At 48.3% G+C, this 15,564-nt stretch overlaps 4 protein-coding genes across 4 annotated transcripts; all 4 read right to left on the reverse strand.

Moving 5' to 3' along the window:
- Window positions 1-299: 299 nt before the first annotated feature.
- On the reverse strand, window positions 300-2,662 carry GGS22DRAFT_199273 (acyl-CoA N-acyltransferase). Its single transcript, XM_047966268.1, has 2 exons — window positions 1,446-2,662; window positions 300-1,378 (listed from the first exon to the last, which is right to left on the reverse strand). Exons 1-2 carry the CDS (start codon window positions 2,484-2,486, stop codon window positions 458-460), a joined length of 1,962 nt encoding a protein of 653 aa, XP_047820779.1. The 5' UTR covers window positions 2,487-2,662; the 3' UTR covers window positions 300-457.
- A 553-nt stretch (window positions 2,663-3,215) lies between these two features.
- GGS22DRAFT_119437 (proteasome regulatory subunit C-terminal-domain-containing protein) lies at window positions 3,216-6,021 on the reverse strand. The gene is made up of 3 exons (XM_047958185.1): window positions 5,094-6,021; window positions 3,698-5,025; window positions 3,216-3,628 (listed from the first exon to the last, which is right to left on the reverse strand). The coding sequence occupies exons 1-3, from the start codon at window positions 5,374-5,376 to the stop codon at window positions 3,485-3,487; spliced, it is 1,755 nt and encodes a 584-aa protein (XP_047820780.1). The 5' UTR covers window positions 5,377-6,021; the 3' UTR covers window positions 3,216-3,484.
- Window positions 6,022-7,160: 1,139 nt separating this feature from the next.
- GGS22DRAFT_159026 (uncharacterized protein) lies at window positions 7,161-10,264 on the reverse strand. The gene is made up of 2 exons (XM_047960732.1): window positions 8,129-10,264; window positions 7,161-8,054 (listed from the first exon to the last, which is right to left on the reverse strand). The coding sequence occupies exons 1-2, from the start codon at window positions 9,965-9,967 to the stop codon at window positions 7,797-7,799; spliced, it is 2,097 nt and encodes a 698-aa protein (XP_047820781.1). The 5' UTR covers window positions 9,968-10,264; the 3' UTR covers window positions 7,161-7,796.
- A 2,052-nt stretch (window positions 10,265-12,316) lies between these two features.
- GGS22DRAFT_119468 (uncharacterized protein) lies at window positions 12,317-13,622 on the reverse strand. The gene has a single exon (XM_047958186.1). It carries the CDS (start codon window positions 13,418-13,420, stop codon window positions 12,503-12,505), a length of 918 nt encoding a protein of 305 aa, XP_047820782.1. The 5' UTR covers window positions 13,421-13,622; the 3' UTR covers window positions 12,317-12,502.
- Between the last annotated feature and the right edge of the window lie 1,942 nt (window positions 13,623-15,564).

A 15,564-nucleotide genomic window follows, 5' to 3' on the forward strand; every position in this document is an offset into this window, starting at 1 on the left:
ACACAATTATAGTGTTACCACCTAGGAGACCGGGATAGTTGTGGGAGCAATAGGTACCTACCTACCTACCGATCACCAACGTAGGACCAGATCATAGAAAAACGCCGCATGCTAGGCACCTACCACCAAGCTACAATACCAAGAAAGTCATTTGGTATAGCTACCTCGACACCGGACCTCGTTCAAACTTCCGTATTGTACAAACACCCGACAGTCAATATTCTGCGGCAAACACCAAGGCCGCCAGCATACGCTTCAAAACACAACATAACCGCCGACACATTTATCATCAATAACCAGCCAAGCACCATACACGAGTAAAAAAGCTTCACTAATTATTAAATTTAACTTTCATAGGCATCAAGCAAATCAAACCGCTCAAGTGTAAGGCAACAAGGGTATCAGGGTATCTCAGCAGTATCTATCACCATATCTCAATGACATCTCTCCCCTATGTTTATGCTTCATCCACCTCCTCATCCTCGATTTTACCAATGGCATACCCCTCGATAAACCCGTCCGGATCACATGCCCGCGTAAGGTCGATCTTATTGGCATCAACCCAGCGCCGGACAGCTTCTTTGTCGAGTCTGACTCTTGACACCGTCTTAACTTCCTTGACTTCGGCGTCGCCCTCCTCGTCACTAGAGATATTCCCGTGGTTCGCGGCGGTATCGACTTCCACCTCAGCAAGGCCTGGACCCGCGTCTTCGACAACGCCCATTTCCTTAAGAACAGCAAGGCAGTCCTCAGGTACGATCCAAGTAGCCTTAGAGCACTGGTCGATGCTGATTAAATATTCCCCTTCTTTTCCCTCTTCATTTATTCCACTCTCTTCCTTCTCGACTGTGTCTTCCTCTCCTTCCTCGCCCCTTTTCTGGGGCTGAGATAAGTCAAGTCCCAATAACCATCTCGCGATCTCGCCCGCCCAGAACCTCTTATATCCTTTCCTCCCGAGCTCCGATATCGGCTTTTCAGGGCCACCGAGTATGCCCTCGCGACGGGAGATCTCGTACGAGACGCCCATGAGCAGGGCGCCGAGCCCCTTGCGCTGCCACGGTGGGAAGACCAGTATGCATGCCAGATTGTTATTATCCCAGCTAAGCTTTTCCTTCGAGAAGAAGCCAACCACCTGTGGTCTACTTTCGGGCGAATGTGGTTTATCTGGATCGGAGGGATTGTTGGTCGGGGAAAGATAAGGTTGGTGTTGAGGAGGGGACTCGTTTAAGTCTATGTTTGCGAGCGGAGGCAATTGCGTGTCGGATGGCTGTGGAGGGGTATAGACGAGGAGAAAGTAGTTAAACCCCGTAACGTCGAAGAAGACCGATTTGTTATCTAGGAATAACTTCGCGAACAGGGACAGGTTCTGGCAGAATAACTGTAGATCGAGGAGTCAGCTTCAAGTCAAAATATAGTTTACACAGGAACGAAATGACTTGACTTACCCTATCTTTCTCCCCATCAACCTCCCACACACTCCACTCGCCCTCATCAACAACCACTTTCTCCACATTCACACTCGCAGTCGCATCCGCATCACTCCTCTTCCTCCCCCTCCCCTTCACCTTCTCTACACCCTCACCCACAACCCCAACCCCAGCCTCCTTAACCGTCCTCCTCCCCTTAGGATGCGTGTAAACCTTCGTCCCCGGCATCCCAAACGTACGCTCACAAGCCCTAACATGTTCCCACCACATGACTAACTCACGACTATACTTAAAGCAACACGGACACACATAAAGCCTCTCAAGCATAGGCGGCGGATTCCTCTTCCCGCCTCCAATCCTGCCGCCAATCTTCCCCCCACCCTCTCTATCTTTCCCACCCGGCCTATCTTTGCCGCCCGCATTTGTATTAGAGTTCGATATGTCGCCAAGCACTTCCTTGCCATAGTACGATGGGTACCACGCCTTGAAGCAGATATCGCCTAATACGACTTTATCGATATTGCGGTCTGAACGCGGCGTCGGCGGTGGTTTGGACAGTTTATCCGTAGAAGAGGGGGTTCGTTTCGGGGTCACGAGCTTGTCTGTCGAGGAAACTTGTGTCGTACGAGACTGTTGCAATTGCAGCGACGACTTCAGCACTTTCGTCTGCGTCGGCTCGGCGCTTGTACTCGTTCGCGCCGAGGGTGGTGGTGGCGGTGTAGGCGATGGTGTATGTTTCAACAGCTCAACCTCCTCAATCTCTTCCTCGTCATCGTCATTGACGTAGTCGAAGCCAGAAGGCCGTATATTCTCCTTCAAAACCTTTTCCTCGACCACTCTCTTCGTCGGCGGTCTACCAGGTCGTCTCGGCGCCTTCGACGCGTCAATCTCAACGCTCTTAATCACAGGTGGTTCCGCGCGCACGGCATTATGTTTCTCAATCGCATCAGCGCGTACGCGCCCGCTCCTAAGCAAACGTTCCGGCTCATCGGGGTGTCGCCTAGTCGTGCGGCGCGGGGGCGGTTCGTCCTGGAGTCTCTTGCGCTTCTGGGGCGCCATAGCTTATCGCCAATTTCGAAAGTGCGATTTCGGCGCGGTCATGTCAATTGGTTACACGTGTACACAATTCGGCGAAAGAAATGGAGTCGGAAAACAAATAATAAGTAAATACAAGTTCGTTGAATTGAATGTTAGACAACATTGAAAGTTAAACTATCGGAGACATGCGATTACGTAATAGGAAAGGTCGAACTGAAGCTAAAGTTGGGTACGACTGGAACAAGGTAAAGTGTACCCCACGTGACACCCTCAAACATGACCAAGCTCCAACAAGCGTATGTACGTTGGTGACTTGATGGGACTTACTGTTTTGGGTTTCGAACTCTGAATCACCCACTTTCAATGTTCTATCGTTATCTCGAAATCGGGGTGTATTTGATGGGAAACGTCTACGCAAAACATCGACATCTACCGTTACCATCACTACCTATCCAAGCAACTTACAAATAAACTTTCCGTGACTAGTCGATAGTAGGTACTAGTATTTCTACGTTATATCGCAAACCATGCCGCCTGTTTTCATAAAGCCACAAACCACAAAGTCAAACAAGCCACCCTACCTACCATATGCCATGCATGGATGGCAATGAATAGCAACAGCGGTAAGATCATCCAAAATGCATTTAGAAAAAGAGCAGGTTTATATTCCCAGCCGACCGGATGATGTTGAAACACATGGACCGAAACAAGGAATCATTACCACGTTTTCCCGTTCCTCCAAGAGCCAGTTAATGAAGAAGCAGTAGCCGGAAAGGGCAGCAAGAGTTCTCCTCTTTCTGCCAGTTATCTATTACAATGAAGGCCTTAAATGACGTTTATAAAAGTTGGCTGCGCCATATGCACCCTCTCAACTTCTCCCTCGTTGGCAAACTACAACTTATCACCGATGTAAAAGCAGCCTTTCGCCTCATGTACCACTATTATGAATTGGTAAGGGCGTAAAGCAGCGCCGATGGTTCCTCCGCCTCCGATTTCAGAATACACAGGTTCGAATTATGTTACATGCCCTCAAAATCACCACCGAGGTCGTCTTCGTCCAAATCTCCTTCTTGTATCTCCTTCGCCATCTCACGCTCTCGCTCTCTCGCTTCTTGAGCATTCTTCAATTCGAGCCGGTGCTGGTTCATTGGGAAGCGCATGGCCTGTGAAGCAACGATGTTAGTTCAAATTCCTTTTAAGCGTTTGACGGAATAAATACGACGGAAACATACCTTAACACTCTCGTCATGGAGCGCAAGACAGGCCCTGATACGGTCGTGGAATGCCTCTCCAGGTTCCCGAGTGGCGTACACATCACCAACCTCCTTGCTCTTCATGAAACCTCGCTCACGGTCTAGCGTCGCCTCGATGACACCATCCCTGATCGCCTTTGCGACGATGTACTCGGCACTCTCCTCGCTACCAAGGTGCAGGCGGATGCAGATGTCGCGAAGTGAGATACGGCTGTAGCTCAGACTCATCATGCGGATACCCGTCTTGATAACGTTCTGGCGAAGACGTAAGATGAGCGAGTATGTGCCATCACGGCGGAAGGTGTCGGCATGGTCTACGATCGTCAACTCGAAATCCTCCAGGTTACCCACTCGCACAGCCTGGACAAGCAGGAAATACGGGTGAAGAGCTTGCTCCATGCTGGGGACACGGAAAGTGGCGCGCTCGGGGATATCACCCATGAGCAGCTCCACAACAAGCAGGAGCTTCGTCGCTGTTTGCGCAAACCCTAAAGCGCAGGAGCTTGCCGGTGCTTTCCTCGTGGCAGCCGTTAGATGCTCGTGTGCCTCCGTGTATCGTAGCTGAATGGCACGAATCCTGCCGAGGTAATATAGGTAACGTGCGACCTGGTTGTTGGCAGCGTTCTCTGGGAATTGGGTGTGGGATACGAGGAGATCGGCTTGAGAGATGTGGGAGGTAAGGAGATAGCTTCGGAGAAGAAGTACGATGACCGAGGCCTGTATGTCAATATCCTTTCGTAGCACGGCAGTCCGGAGAGCAGTCAACAAAGTTGGACGGATCGCAACGATGGGAGACTGAGGGGACGGGGGCAACGGAGCAAGTTGCTCGCAGAATAGAGAGTAATAGAAATAAACCTTGGCAGAAAGGGAGTCTAGAGTACGACGATTCAAAGAGTGAATGCGCTCTGAGAGATACTTAGAGAAGTCGAAGCCTAGCTGAAACTGCTTCGAGTCGAACAGATAAACCTGAACAAGGATGCTCAGGAAAATATCGATCTCGGGAATGACATCTTTGCTCTCCTTCTTGGCGCCGTTCTTAACTGCGGCCTTCGGTTCGCTATCAATCTCCATATCGGCACTCGACTGGCGACCTAAAGGTACATCTTGCTTTCCGATCGCAAGCAAAAGCTGCTTGGCGACGTTGGCAGATGAACTTGTAGGAGAGAACGTCTCTGCGATAACCTGTGCGAGAATGTCTGGAGTGAGGCGTTTTCGAAGGGAAGAGATGGATCTAAGAGCCCTTAATGTGAATCTGGCATCGAATAGAGTTACCGCGCGGTCGAGGAGGGCGAAATTGCTCTTTAAATCTAGAAGGGGAAAAACGCGTTAGGTTTAAGATGTACGGAAATTACTTGGATGATGATACGAGTCATACCTGTGATAGCTTGGGTGATGGGGTCGACCTTAACCTCAAGGTCTTCTGGCTGATCTACGTCCATGGCAATATCCCCATCAGCATCCGGAGGTGGTGGTTGAGAAGATTGCTTTGTGGTCTTTGAAGGTGGTACGACGACAGTCATATCCTCTCCCTCCTTAACACCCTTCTTTCCCTTGCCTTTGAGTGAAGACTTCTCGTCGGTCATATCAACATCCTGGTTGTTCCTAATACCATTCTCGACCGGCTCGTTGCCGTTTGAATGAGGCGTTTTCCCTGGCATATCTGCGTCTGAGAAAAACTAGAGATGGAAAAGGGGAAAAGAGATGTGTTCTTTTTTGTTGATTAGGGATGAGGTCGAATAACTTGACTCTCGATCGGGTGATTCGTCGATTTTAATTCGGGTAGAATGGATGGTTGATGGTTGATGGATTATTGATGGTGATGACGATGCTATGGACAGGTGATATCGCGAGGCGCGCTCACGGTTCGGAGACCCTGCAGACGAAACTGGACTGGTTTGGACGTTTTTTTGGCAGCTAACCGGAAAAAAACACAAACCAGGTGTCTAAATAAAACAAAGGAGAAATAGAAGTGCGTGTAGATACAAATACACGCAAATGGAGGAATGAGTCGCCGTTTGATTGAGAAGTTGATTTTGAAGTTGTTGATTATGAGAGATGGAAAGAGTAGAAGGATGGAGATGGAAGATTGCTTTGCTTGCTGATTGATGGTCGTTTGCAGTTGCTCAGGTTCAGGCTCAGTCCAGGCTCAGTCACAAGGTAAGAGTGATGCAAGCGAAAAGTCCCGGGCGAAAGACTGGAGTCTGGAGGGCAGTTGTCGCCTGACTGGTTACTAGGAAAGAGAGGATAGCGCTAGAATGCCTGGAGCTGTACCACTGTTTAGGTCTGTTTAGGTGTTATTTAGGTATCCTAGCAGCTGTCTAGGTGAGTATAAGTGGACCCGATAATCACTGAGCGCGCTGGAGAAGCTCGAAGATGCGCTCCGAAAGAACGCCAACCTGGAAGGCGCCAAGACAAAAAGTACGAAGCTTTGACCAAACGGTACAAGGGTTTTGGGCGTGATACCATGCGAATTACTAGGTATCTTGGATACATCTTTTTCTGGATCTATCTAATGCCGGGACCCACCTCACCTTCTATCGAAGGACCCATCCAAGTGACGTTTGCGAATTGGTGCCTGTCCAGAGCTTCGACCGAATCAACGATTCAACCTTCCTTGCTTTTTCCCAAACGACCAACGTCTTCGCCGCATTTCTAATGTGCAGCATCCGTCCGCACTAGCCACAAGCTTAGTTAGATCAATAGTGACATCGTCATCAGAATGCCTCGTACGTAATTATTTATCTGAACCCAATTTCCGATTTAAATGTTCAAGAATAATACAAAACAACAATCTTCAATGATATCAACAACGTAATATGTAAATTGCAAATACCGACATATTAAAGGCAGTTATAGAGAGTATCATATCCGCGGATAGGTAGATGTATTCAAACACTGGATAAGTTCGCATCAATAATAACAAGCACACCAAAATCAAACCCCAAACCAAAACCCCAATCTCCATATCCCGCGTACAAAAAACGTGACAAAAAAGTTCACATAAATAATCCATCAAGCCCGAACACGTCGGATGTGCCATCGCTCATGCAGCAGCCCAAGCCCAACGGCAGCCATTGGTCTAGGTGCCACATGTCCGCGCTTGACAGGCGTTTCTCCCCACGGGATTCCCTTTCCTCTCCTCTTCTAAAGGAAGCCCGGTCGGGATGGTTCGAGACGGATGATCCCCGGCGCAAGTAATTGCCCATCTTGCTTGGGATGGAACTGCGCGATGCAGGCAGTCAGAGCGGGCATGTCGCGCATTTGCTGCTTGATCTCTAGATTACCTAGGTAGGTATTTATATCATTGTTGCTTACCTAGTAGCTATTTAGTCATTTATTCGATGGGAATCTCATATCAGATTAAGGATGATAAAGAAGGGGAAAAGTAGCACCGAATCAATATATCACCAGTCACCATTGTCAAGTATACAGAAGCCAAGTATTTAATAATACGACCACATCATCATATGCATCTTATTAGCCGCATATGGCTGTGGCTAGGGGCTACCTGGGTACATTAATCTCTGAAGAAAAAGAATAGGTAAAAACTTGACCTGCTCAACGCCTCGTATCGTATCCCTCGGGTCGAGTGTCAGACCATGAAAGTAAAACCAACGAAACTCCAGGCCAGAATAACGGGAATCCCTTTTGCTCTTTCCTGATCACCATAGGCAGAACATAACCGTGTTGTAAAAATCTTAAAATCAAACATCCGAAACTCCATCCGTTCGCAAATAACATGCATGCCTAATCTGCCGCAAGGTTGTAGACCGGTAAGGGTATTTTATAATGAGGCGGTATTTCCTTCATCGCCGGAAGCCTCTCCAGCAGCATCAGCCTCTTCGGTCGTAGAAACTGGTTCGGCAGCAGGGGCCTCTTCAGTAGCAGGAATCATCCTCTTACGGTTCCGCTGCTTCGGAGCCGGATGGGTGGCGGATCGAGGTCGGTTCATGGGCTTAGTGGTAGACATGCCGGGTCCGCCCAGCACGGAAGGGATAGGAAGCAAACCCGCACGTCGTGCGTCAAACTTTGCAAAAAGCGAGTCGTTGAGGCGCTTCTTGGCAGGATCGGACTCGTCCTACTTGTCGTCCTTGCCGGGCATGACTTTGGCTGCTTGAACGGCATGCACCTTGGAAATCCAGTTTGGGGTAGGTTGTACCTTGCGCACAGTTCGCAGCTCCTCTGACGTGTGACCAGGGATGCGGATGTTGTAGACACGCTCGAGTACAAGTTGTAAATCTCGAGTTTCGAGTACCTTACTACCACGTTCCTTAGCTAAGCGACAAGCGGAGTGGATAACTTGATCGACAAAGTTATCAGCAACGTTGAGAACAGACTGCAAGATATGTGTTAGTATTGTATATGCAAGGAGGTTAAAGTTTGAGGGAATAGAAAGCATGGTCAACATACCTCTTCAACATCCGGAGTTAAGTAATTGCCATCAGCACCGGGTGAGGCACCACCGCAGACCTGGCGAACAAGTTCGTCGAGCTTCTTCTTGGATAGCACGTGTTCACCCTCGGCATCAAACTGGACGGGCGGCATCTTGTTAATCACAGGCTGACCCATCACACCACCTCCAAGACCACCTCCTCCGCTAAGTGAAGGGCGACCGGGAGTGTTCCCGCCACCGACGCTGACCGCTTGTGGAGTCTCGATTGCTTTGGGCGGCAAGTTCTTGCTAATTGGCATCTTAGGGTTAAGGGCCGGGCTAGGCTGAGGATGGGCGTGCGAATGACCGGCGTGGTTCGCGTTGCTGACAAGGCCACTGGCGCTAGGAGTGGAAATGCCAGTACCAGAACCGCTGTTAGACTGTCCGGGTACGTTGGTTGACGAGTTTGCGCGACTGACCGCAGCTGCGTGTGTCAGAGGGCGGACGGGCTGAGGAACCGGGGTTACTTGTTGACCTGCAGATTGGGGAGTCTGGACGCGTGCCGATGCCTGAGTTGGCGTACCCGCAGAAGGCATGCTCGCAGAGGAAGCGGCTGCAGCAATAGCCGTGTTGACAGGGGGTGGGCGCGACATGTTGTTAGTCGGCTCAGTCTTGATTTGAGGCTGAGAAGGAGTAGCAACTGAATGCGATTGCTGAGATTGATGTTGCTGTTGCTGTTGCTGTGCAGACATCGCAGGTGTAGCCGGGGTGACAGGTGTCCCGGGGTGTTGCTGTTGTTGTTGCTGCTGTTGTTGAACTTGAGGTTGAACTTGGGTCTGCACCTGAGGTTGTTGTGATGGTTGTTGCTGTTGCGGCTGGGTAGCTGTAACCGATGGTCGGGCTGCCGCAAGTTGTTGATTTTTAGCAGCATCCATCGCCGCATTCACCGACGCAGTTGCGGCTTGCATAGGATGACTTGTTGTGGGAGCACTGACATTTTGTTGTTGCATTGGCTGTGATCGTGCCTGCTGTGCATTTTGTTGTCCTTGCACCTTCATTTGTTGACGTACATTTTCAACAAATCTTTGTGCCTCCGAATAACTCTTCTGTTCTTGCTGCTTCTGTTCTTGGAATTTCTTCACATCCTCGGCAGATAGCTGTCCCTTATCTTGCCGCTCTTTGATCATGGCATCAAGCTTTTGCGATCTATTTTTAATGGTCTCCATCTGCACCAAAAAACGCATGTACCTTTGCTTCATCTCGCTCTGCCATTTGGCCATCTGCTCCGGCGTCGTCAGCTGAGCCGGCGGTCTAAGCGAGTTCCAGGGCAATTGGTTGGTGTGATTCACTATGAGCTTCGGGACTTGATTTCCGGCAGGAACGGGATTGTTGGGAGTAGATGAAGACGCGCCAGGGTTATTAGGCATTTGGACTTGAGGCCTATTAGCAATCCTCTGAGCTTGCGCTTGCACCTGATTCTGAGCCTGAGCTTGAGCCTGAATCTGAGCCTGCGCTTGTGCCAAGTTGCTCTGGTTCTGGGTTTGCTCGTTCTGGGGGTTTTGTTGCGCGTTCATATGACTCGATTGCCCAGGTTGCCCTGGCTGTCCCGGTTGAGGCTGGCCACCGGCCTGGTTTCTTGCTTGGAGAGTTTTTATCTTGCTGATGACCGTCCGCGAGAATTCGATGATTCTGTGTTTCGCCAAGGTATGCTCTGAGGATTCGGGCGGGTTCTGTTCCATCTTGATGTATAGCTGTCGAAGGCCTTCCTCATACTTCTGCTTTTCTTCAGCCGTCAGATAGCTGACGCCTCGTATCTGCTCGGGTCTGAGAAGACGGACAGTCTGCCCTTGGGCAGGTTGTCCCTGAGCTGGGTTCATCGTGAGGGTCTATTCAGATTGCGCGCGAATGTTTGGTTGGGTGGTGACAATCTATTTACGAAAATCGTCGGACGTCGGAGGTCAGAGGTCGGCGTTGATGGCGAAGGCGGCAAGGGTACGCGATGTCATTCAACGGAAACAAACCAAATGGTGGGAGAAGGAGGAAATAGGTTGAGCCCTTAGGTCTACGGAACCTAGGGCTTACACTCAATTGCCTCTACTTAGTTTGCGCAAAGTTTGTTCAGACACAATTAAGAGAGATGGAGGGGTTTTGTTAAAAATTAAAGCTTGAAAGCTTCTTGAGAGTTTCTTTGCTTACACCGTAGACCTGAGTGCTTACATAACAATTGGAACTCAGGGCTCCATCAGGAATTACCTAAGTCCCGGTAAGTTTATATCTACTCCACAGTTGATGATTATCCAATAGATATAATGCCAAAAGATGGGTAAATATCTATTTATCGCAATTATGCATGAAAAGAGGCTTCAACAGAACCCCTGCTCCGTTTCATTCGAAATCTAACCTAGGTACCGTACCAAAGCTTGCAGCACCCAATTAACCGTCAATTCATCATAAATTTATGGTTTGGCGATGCAAACGTTTGGAAAAAAAGAAACCGCCGACTGCGCGTTTTTTTATTCAATCGTTTATATTTCAGATTAGTGTTTACTTCCATTCCAAACGTTTGGAGATTCTAAACGTTTAACATGAAGCCTTCGATGTACCTAGACGGGAAGCTGCAGGAGCTAGCGGATAGGTGTTTTACTTTGGAACCAACAAGCAAACGGGCCAGATCAGGTTGAATCATCTAGCCTTCTACGAGGCCTCCTACGTATGTAGGAGGCTATCTACGATTTCTACGATTTCTACCTACCTACCTACTTACCTACCTACTTACCTGCAAGAGCCGCAGTTGAGCCTCAAGTCACTGGCAAATCGGATAGGCTGGAGATCCTGGAGATCCTGGAGATCCTGGAGGCGATCCTGGTGTACATGGGGTGGGTAGACTTGTTCAAAGACTTGGAGGTTTTGAAGATGAAGAAGAAGAAGAAGAAGAATTAGAGGTAGGTGGGTGGGATCAAGGTCTTATATAGACTTAAGGTAGGTGGATTGGATCAAAACAACAAGATCAAAGTACTACTGAAAGGGTTACACACACCAGATCAGGGACTTGGAATAGTTCGAGCTATCGCCAAACATTTATTTGAAAGAAACGTTGAACTTCTTCTAAACGTTTGAAAATATATAACGTTTAAATGCGAGTAATCGTTTAACTTTATAAATATTCAAATAATTAAACATTTATAAAACTAAACCATATATTTATGGGTTTAGAAAAAACTACGCGTTAATTAGAATGGGGTGGCCTAGCTAAGTACATACATACTAGGTACATACAGTGTATACACCTGCACAGTCTACCTACTTCGACTGCGTCTTAGGGGCATGATGCAATAAACTGTGTAGGTAACTGTTTCTGATGGATTTATCAAGCAGAATCTAGATAAGTACCTGGTCGTTAGTAGAGAACTTACAATCTTAAAAAATGAAGCATACAACTACCTAGGCTATTACCTAGGTAGTTAATCTAAAAACATGCGTCCTCTCTACTTCTCTTAATCTCATTAAATGGTGAATAGTCTCGTTACACTGGAACTCATAACCAGGTACTAGGTTAAGTAGGCAATAACTACCTAGGTAATTGCTCATGCACCTGGTTGGGATGACCTAGACTACATAGAAGGTAAGGAAACACTGTGATTGATAGGTAAATAAAAATCATCCAAGTCCTCAAGCTAAGAGGTTACCTCAGTACCCAGGTAAAAGGTATGTGAACCAAGTTTTCGTCAACAGCTCTAACGTACGACCTTACATATATGTCAATACTGAAACCAATGCATCTATTCAAGCCACAAGTTATCCTCGTACTCCTAGTCTATATGTCATGAGCATCCTCGAAGAAGAAAATGCAGCCATATGCTCGCTATGAGCGGCCGCTTCTATGCAAACATCATCAAGATCGTCGTCATCGTCGTATCGTATCATCTGCGTCGTCCAATGTCGTCGTCGTCGTTGTGCAGCCGTACCCAACCGATCTGCCAAGTCCAAGTCTATGAGGTATCTAAAACGAGATGAGAAACCAACCCCAATAAAATCCTTCATCCGATATTAGGATAAGTCAAGCCACCCGTAGTGGTCTCCCAGGCTATGTAGCCAATGTTCTATGCAAGCAATTCCAATACATAATGCTAAGATGCAAGCGTGTTGTGCCCCCTATATTCTCCGTGATCTTGTAATGATCCGATCACCATTCATTTTTTTCTGATTCATCATATCATAAATCTGTCGCGGCAGCTAGCTCCCATGTAAATTAACGGGAGACGTCGATGTATTATTGACTGGGCCGTATTTGTATAGTGTCGTATAATCGTAAATTGCGTGCCGCACGTGTGTCGGCAACGCTCTAGCGTCAGCTCCACGAAGCTACCACGAAGCTTCTCTCCCATCCATTTTCATAACGTATGCGGTTGAACTCATTCAGAGTCAACATCCATTAGAGTCCAGTACGGTAACTCTCTTGCGAATATCTCGGCATCATCCAAGATAATTTCATCGTCGCTGTTCGGCTCCTTGAGCTCCTCAATTCGCTCAGGAAGCGCGCCTGTGAATTGAATACTAATTCGATCACCAACTTTTCGCCGCATTCGGCGAGTCGGCCCAGTTTCGTTCCCTTCATAATAGGGCAGTACATCCTCTCTGTCGGAATCACTGCCTCGCTCGCTTACTGTTCGCTTGCTGAGACTTCCGGACTTCATCCTCCTCAGACGGCGTTCTTCGCGACGTTTCTGAAGCTGCCGAACGAACTCCTCGTCATCGCGGTCAATATCTGCATCAGAATCTTCGAAAGTATTTAGATTCTCGATGCCTGTCATGACAGCCGGGTCCATATCCGGCGGAGGCCGGGATCTCGACCGGCTTCTCTCGGAATTGGCGTACTCGAAGGCGTACGGCCGAAGAACGTGAAGATGATCGTCCTCGCTGTTGAGGGAACAGTCATCACTCAATTCCTCAATGGAAAACGCGGCCTGCTCGATCCGAATTGAGGCGGCAATTTTCTCTACATGTTGGTGGCGAAGTTTTGGTATATCCGAAAGTGGCGATTGCGGGGGACTTGCAGATGAAACGGACTCCTCCGATGAAGAATTTGAGGAACGAGGTGAGATTTCTTCAGGCCGAGGCGCACGAGTGTAACTAAATTTAGTCCCACCTAAAGGCCGGATGTTAGATGGATGGCGTTGGTGGCCGTGCGACTTTGAATGCCGCGGTAGGTGACCGTTGATTGCTGCTGCTTTACGGTTGATCTTAGGAGATCCGGTAGTGGGAGTCTCTGGTGGTGATGTAGGCCCCGCTGCTACGTGAGCGGTGTCCAGAGAGGGGGTATGCGGCCGCATGATATCGGCTTCGTTATGGGAATGTTATCCCTTCCCGACAATTGCGATCTTATCGATTCAATTGACCTCTTTTAATCTCACAATGTGGGGTAGGATTCGCGGGGGAGATAAAAGAAGAACGAGGGACTTTTTTTATTTTTTTATGGTGTCAGCACCCAGAGCAAAAACCTCCAACGTGGAGAAGTTATTGGACTCCGATAACTTGTCATGTTAATATCCTCGGGATTTTGGTAGGTTGGGGGACAGACACCGCTACAATTCCTCCACAAAGGCGATAGGACTGGAATCGTCTCGCGGAGGTCAAATGCAACTCTATGCCGTAACTCTCAAGATGGAGAGATATGGAGAGATATGGATAGAAAGACGTGGCGAGACTGTCGGTAGTGAATCGCCGTCTTAAATAATTTACTTCCTACCCGCGAGGGAAGATGTTGCTGCTAACAGAAGCAATGCACGAACAATGCACCACCGACAGAGACAAGGGAAACAGAAGTATCCTCCCCGGCTAGAATTGCTCGAAATATCTGTGTAGCGCAAAATAAGATAAAAATAAAATAAAAACCCTCTGGAGTTGTGTGGATCTCCAACAAGGTCGCCTGGGTCGGAGGGCTTGACGAACCCAGGGAAAAAAAAATAATATGCAAGTAGAAAACTTTTGAAAGTTGGGAATTTATTCCGGATGGGGAGAAATAGTGAACGGCGTGTATTCCTGCTGTCGGAGCTTACTGCGTATGAGAAGAGAAATCTCATGTGCAGAAACCGAGAGGGGGAAGGTGTGTATTTGGGGGCGGGCCTACCAACAGTCTTATAGTGTAAGGCAAATATAGAAGCCTGTAATCCATGTAATAATAACCTTGGAATGATAATACGGATTGTGAACATGAGGGTATGCGGTATGCGGTATACATAAAGGAAGTATACATGAGCAGGCTAAGGTTGCGGACTCCCGGGCAAGGCAGGGCAGAGGGCAGAGAGGAGCATGGAGAGGAGTAGAGGAGTAGAGGAGCAAAAGAAACGGGTCTAGCTTCTCGTCTACCAGCCTATGAGCCAGCCTATGGCGGAGGATCTCGCAGAGAATGCGGCTTGGGCACCAACGGTCCCGGGACTCCCTGGCTACTTTTCGTGGGAGGCATAGCGCGTCCAGAGAAAATGCGACATGTATTCAGTGGGCGGCATGAGGCATATAATGGTTGAAGAAAAAACGACGAGTCTGGAGATGGCAGCAAACTGACGTTGTGACAGGATGTTCAGTCAGACAATCTTGGCCTACCCCATCTGCTCATGAGATCCATGGGCGGTAGTCATGTATAACTGAGCTGTTCAGCCGGTCCTGTTAAAACCTGGACGCTGACCGAAAATTAAACCATCGGCTCATCAGACTATTAACACTGGTTAACACTGGTTAACAGATGCTTAGCATACCTCTACACTGCATACTTAGCACACCCAGCATACCTAGGTAGGTTGCTAGGTAATAAAAAAAGTAGGAGCCCTGAAGACGTATCAGGGCTTTGAGCGAGGGTCGACGGGTCGACGAGGATCCACGATAGGTTGTACGAAGGAAGGTAAAAAAAAAAAAGATTGACAAGGGGGTCAGGTAGCAGCGCTCATAGAAATCGTGCCCAATGATTCGAGCGAGGTGAGCTGCGGGAAGGAAAGAAGAGAGAAGAGACGCAGCGTAGTGGAGATGGGAAAAATGCACTGCTTGGCTGTTGATGAGGTCAGGGATACCCCGAGTCTGCAGCTTCTGCAAGTAATATAATGCCAATGTATCGTAACCATTTTATTATCTCCCCGTTTTTCCTCGCACCTTTGCAATGCTTAAAACTGCTGTCAGGTGGCGACCCGGCGCTGCGGTGAGCTGAAAACAGAATAGGGCATATTCTATTCTGTATTATACCAAATACCGCCTTTTCTCTTTCATGACCGCTAGAATGTTTCACGAATTCGTCCCATATAGACCTGCCTACTTGGGCAGAAGGGGGATGGTGTCCGACGGGATGGTAGATGAATGGTATATAGATGTTATATAGATGGTATATGGACACCATTTGACGGTTATACCATTCGAAGGATCTGCACTATACGGCAGATTTATGATCGAATCAATCACTTGGAGATCAAGCAATTGTGATAGCTTAAGG

The sequence above is a fragment of the Annulohypoxylon maeteangense genome (assembly GCF_022496945.1).
Source record: "Annulohypoxylon maeteangense strain CBS 123835 unplaced genomic scaffold GGS22scaffold_5, whole genome shotgun sequence".
NCBI lineage: Eukaryota > Fungi > Ascomycota > Sordariomycetes > Xylariales > Hypoxylaceae > Annulohypoxylon > Annulohypoxylon maeteangense.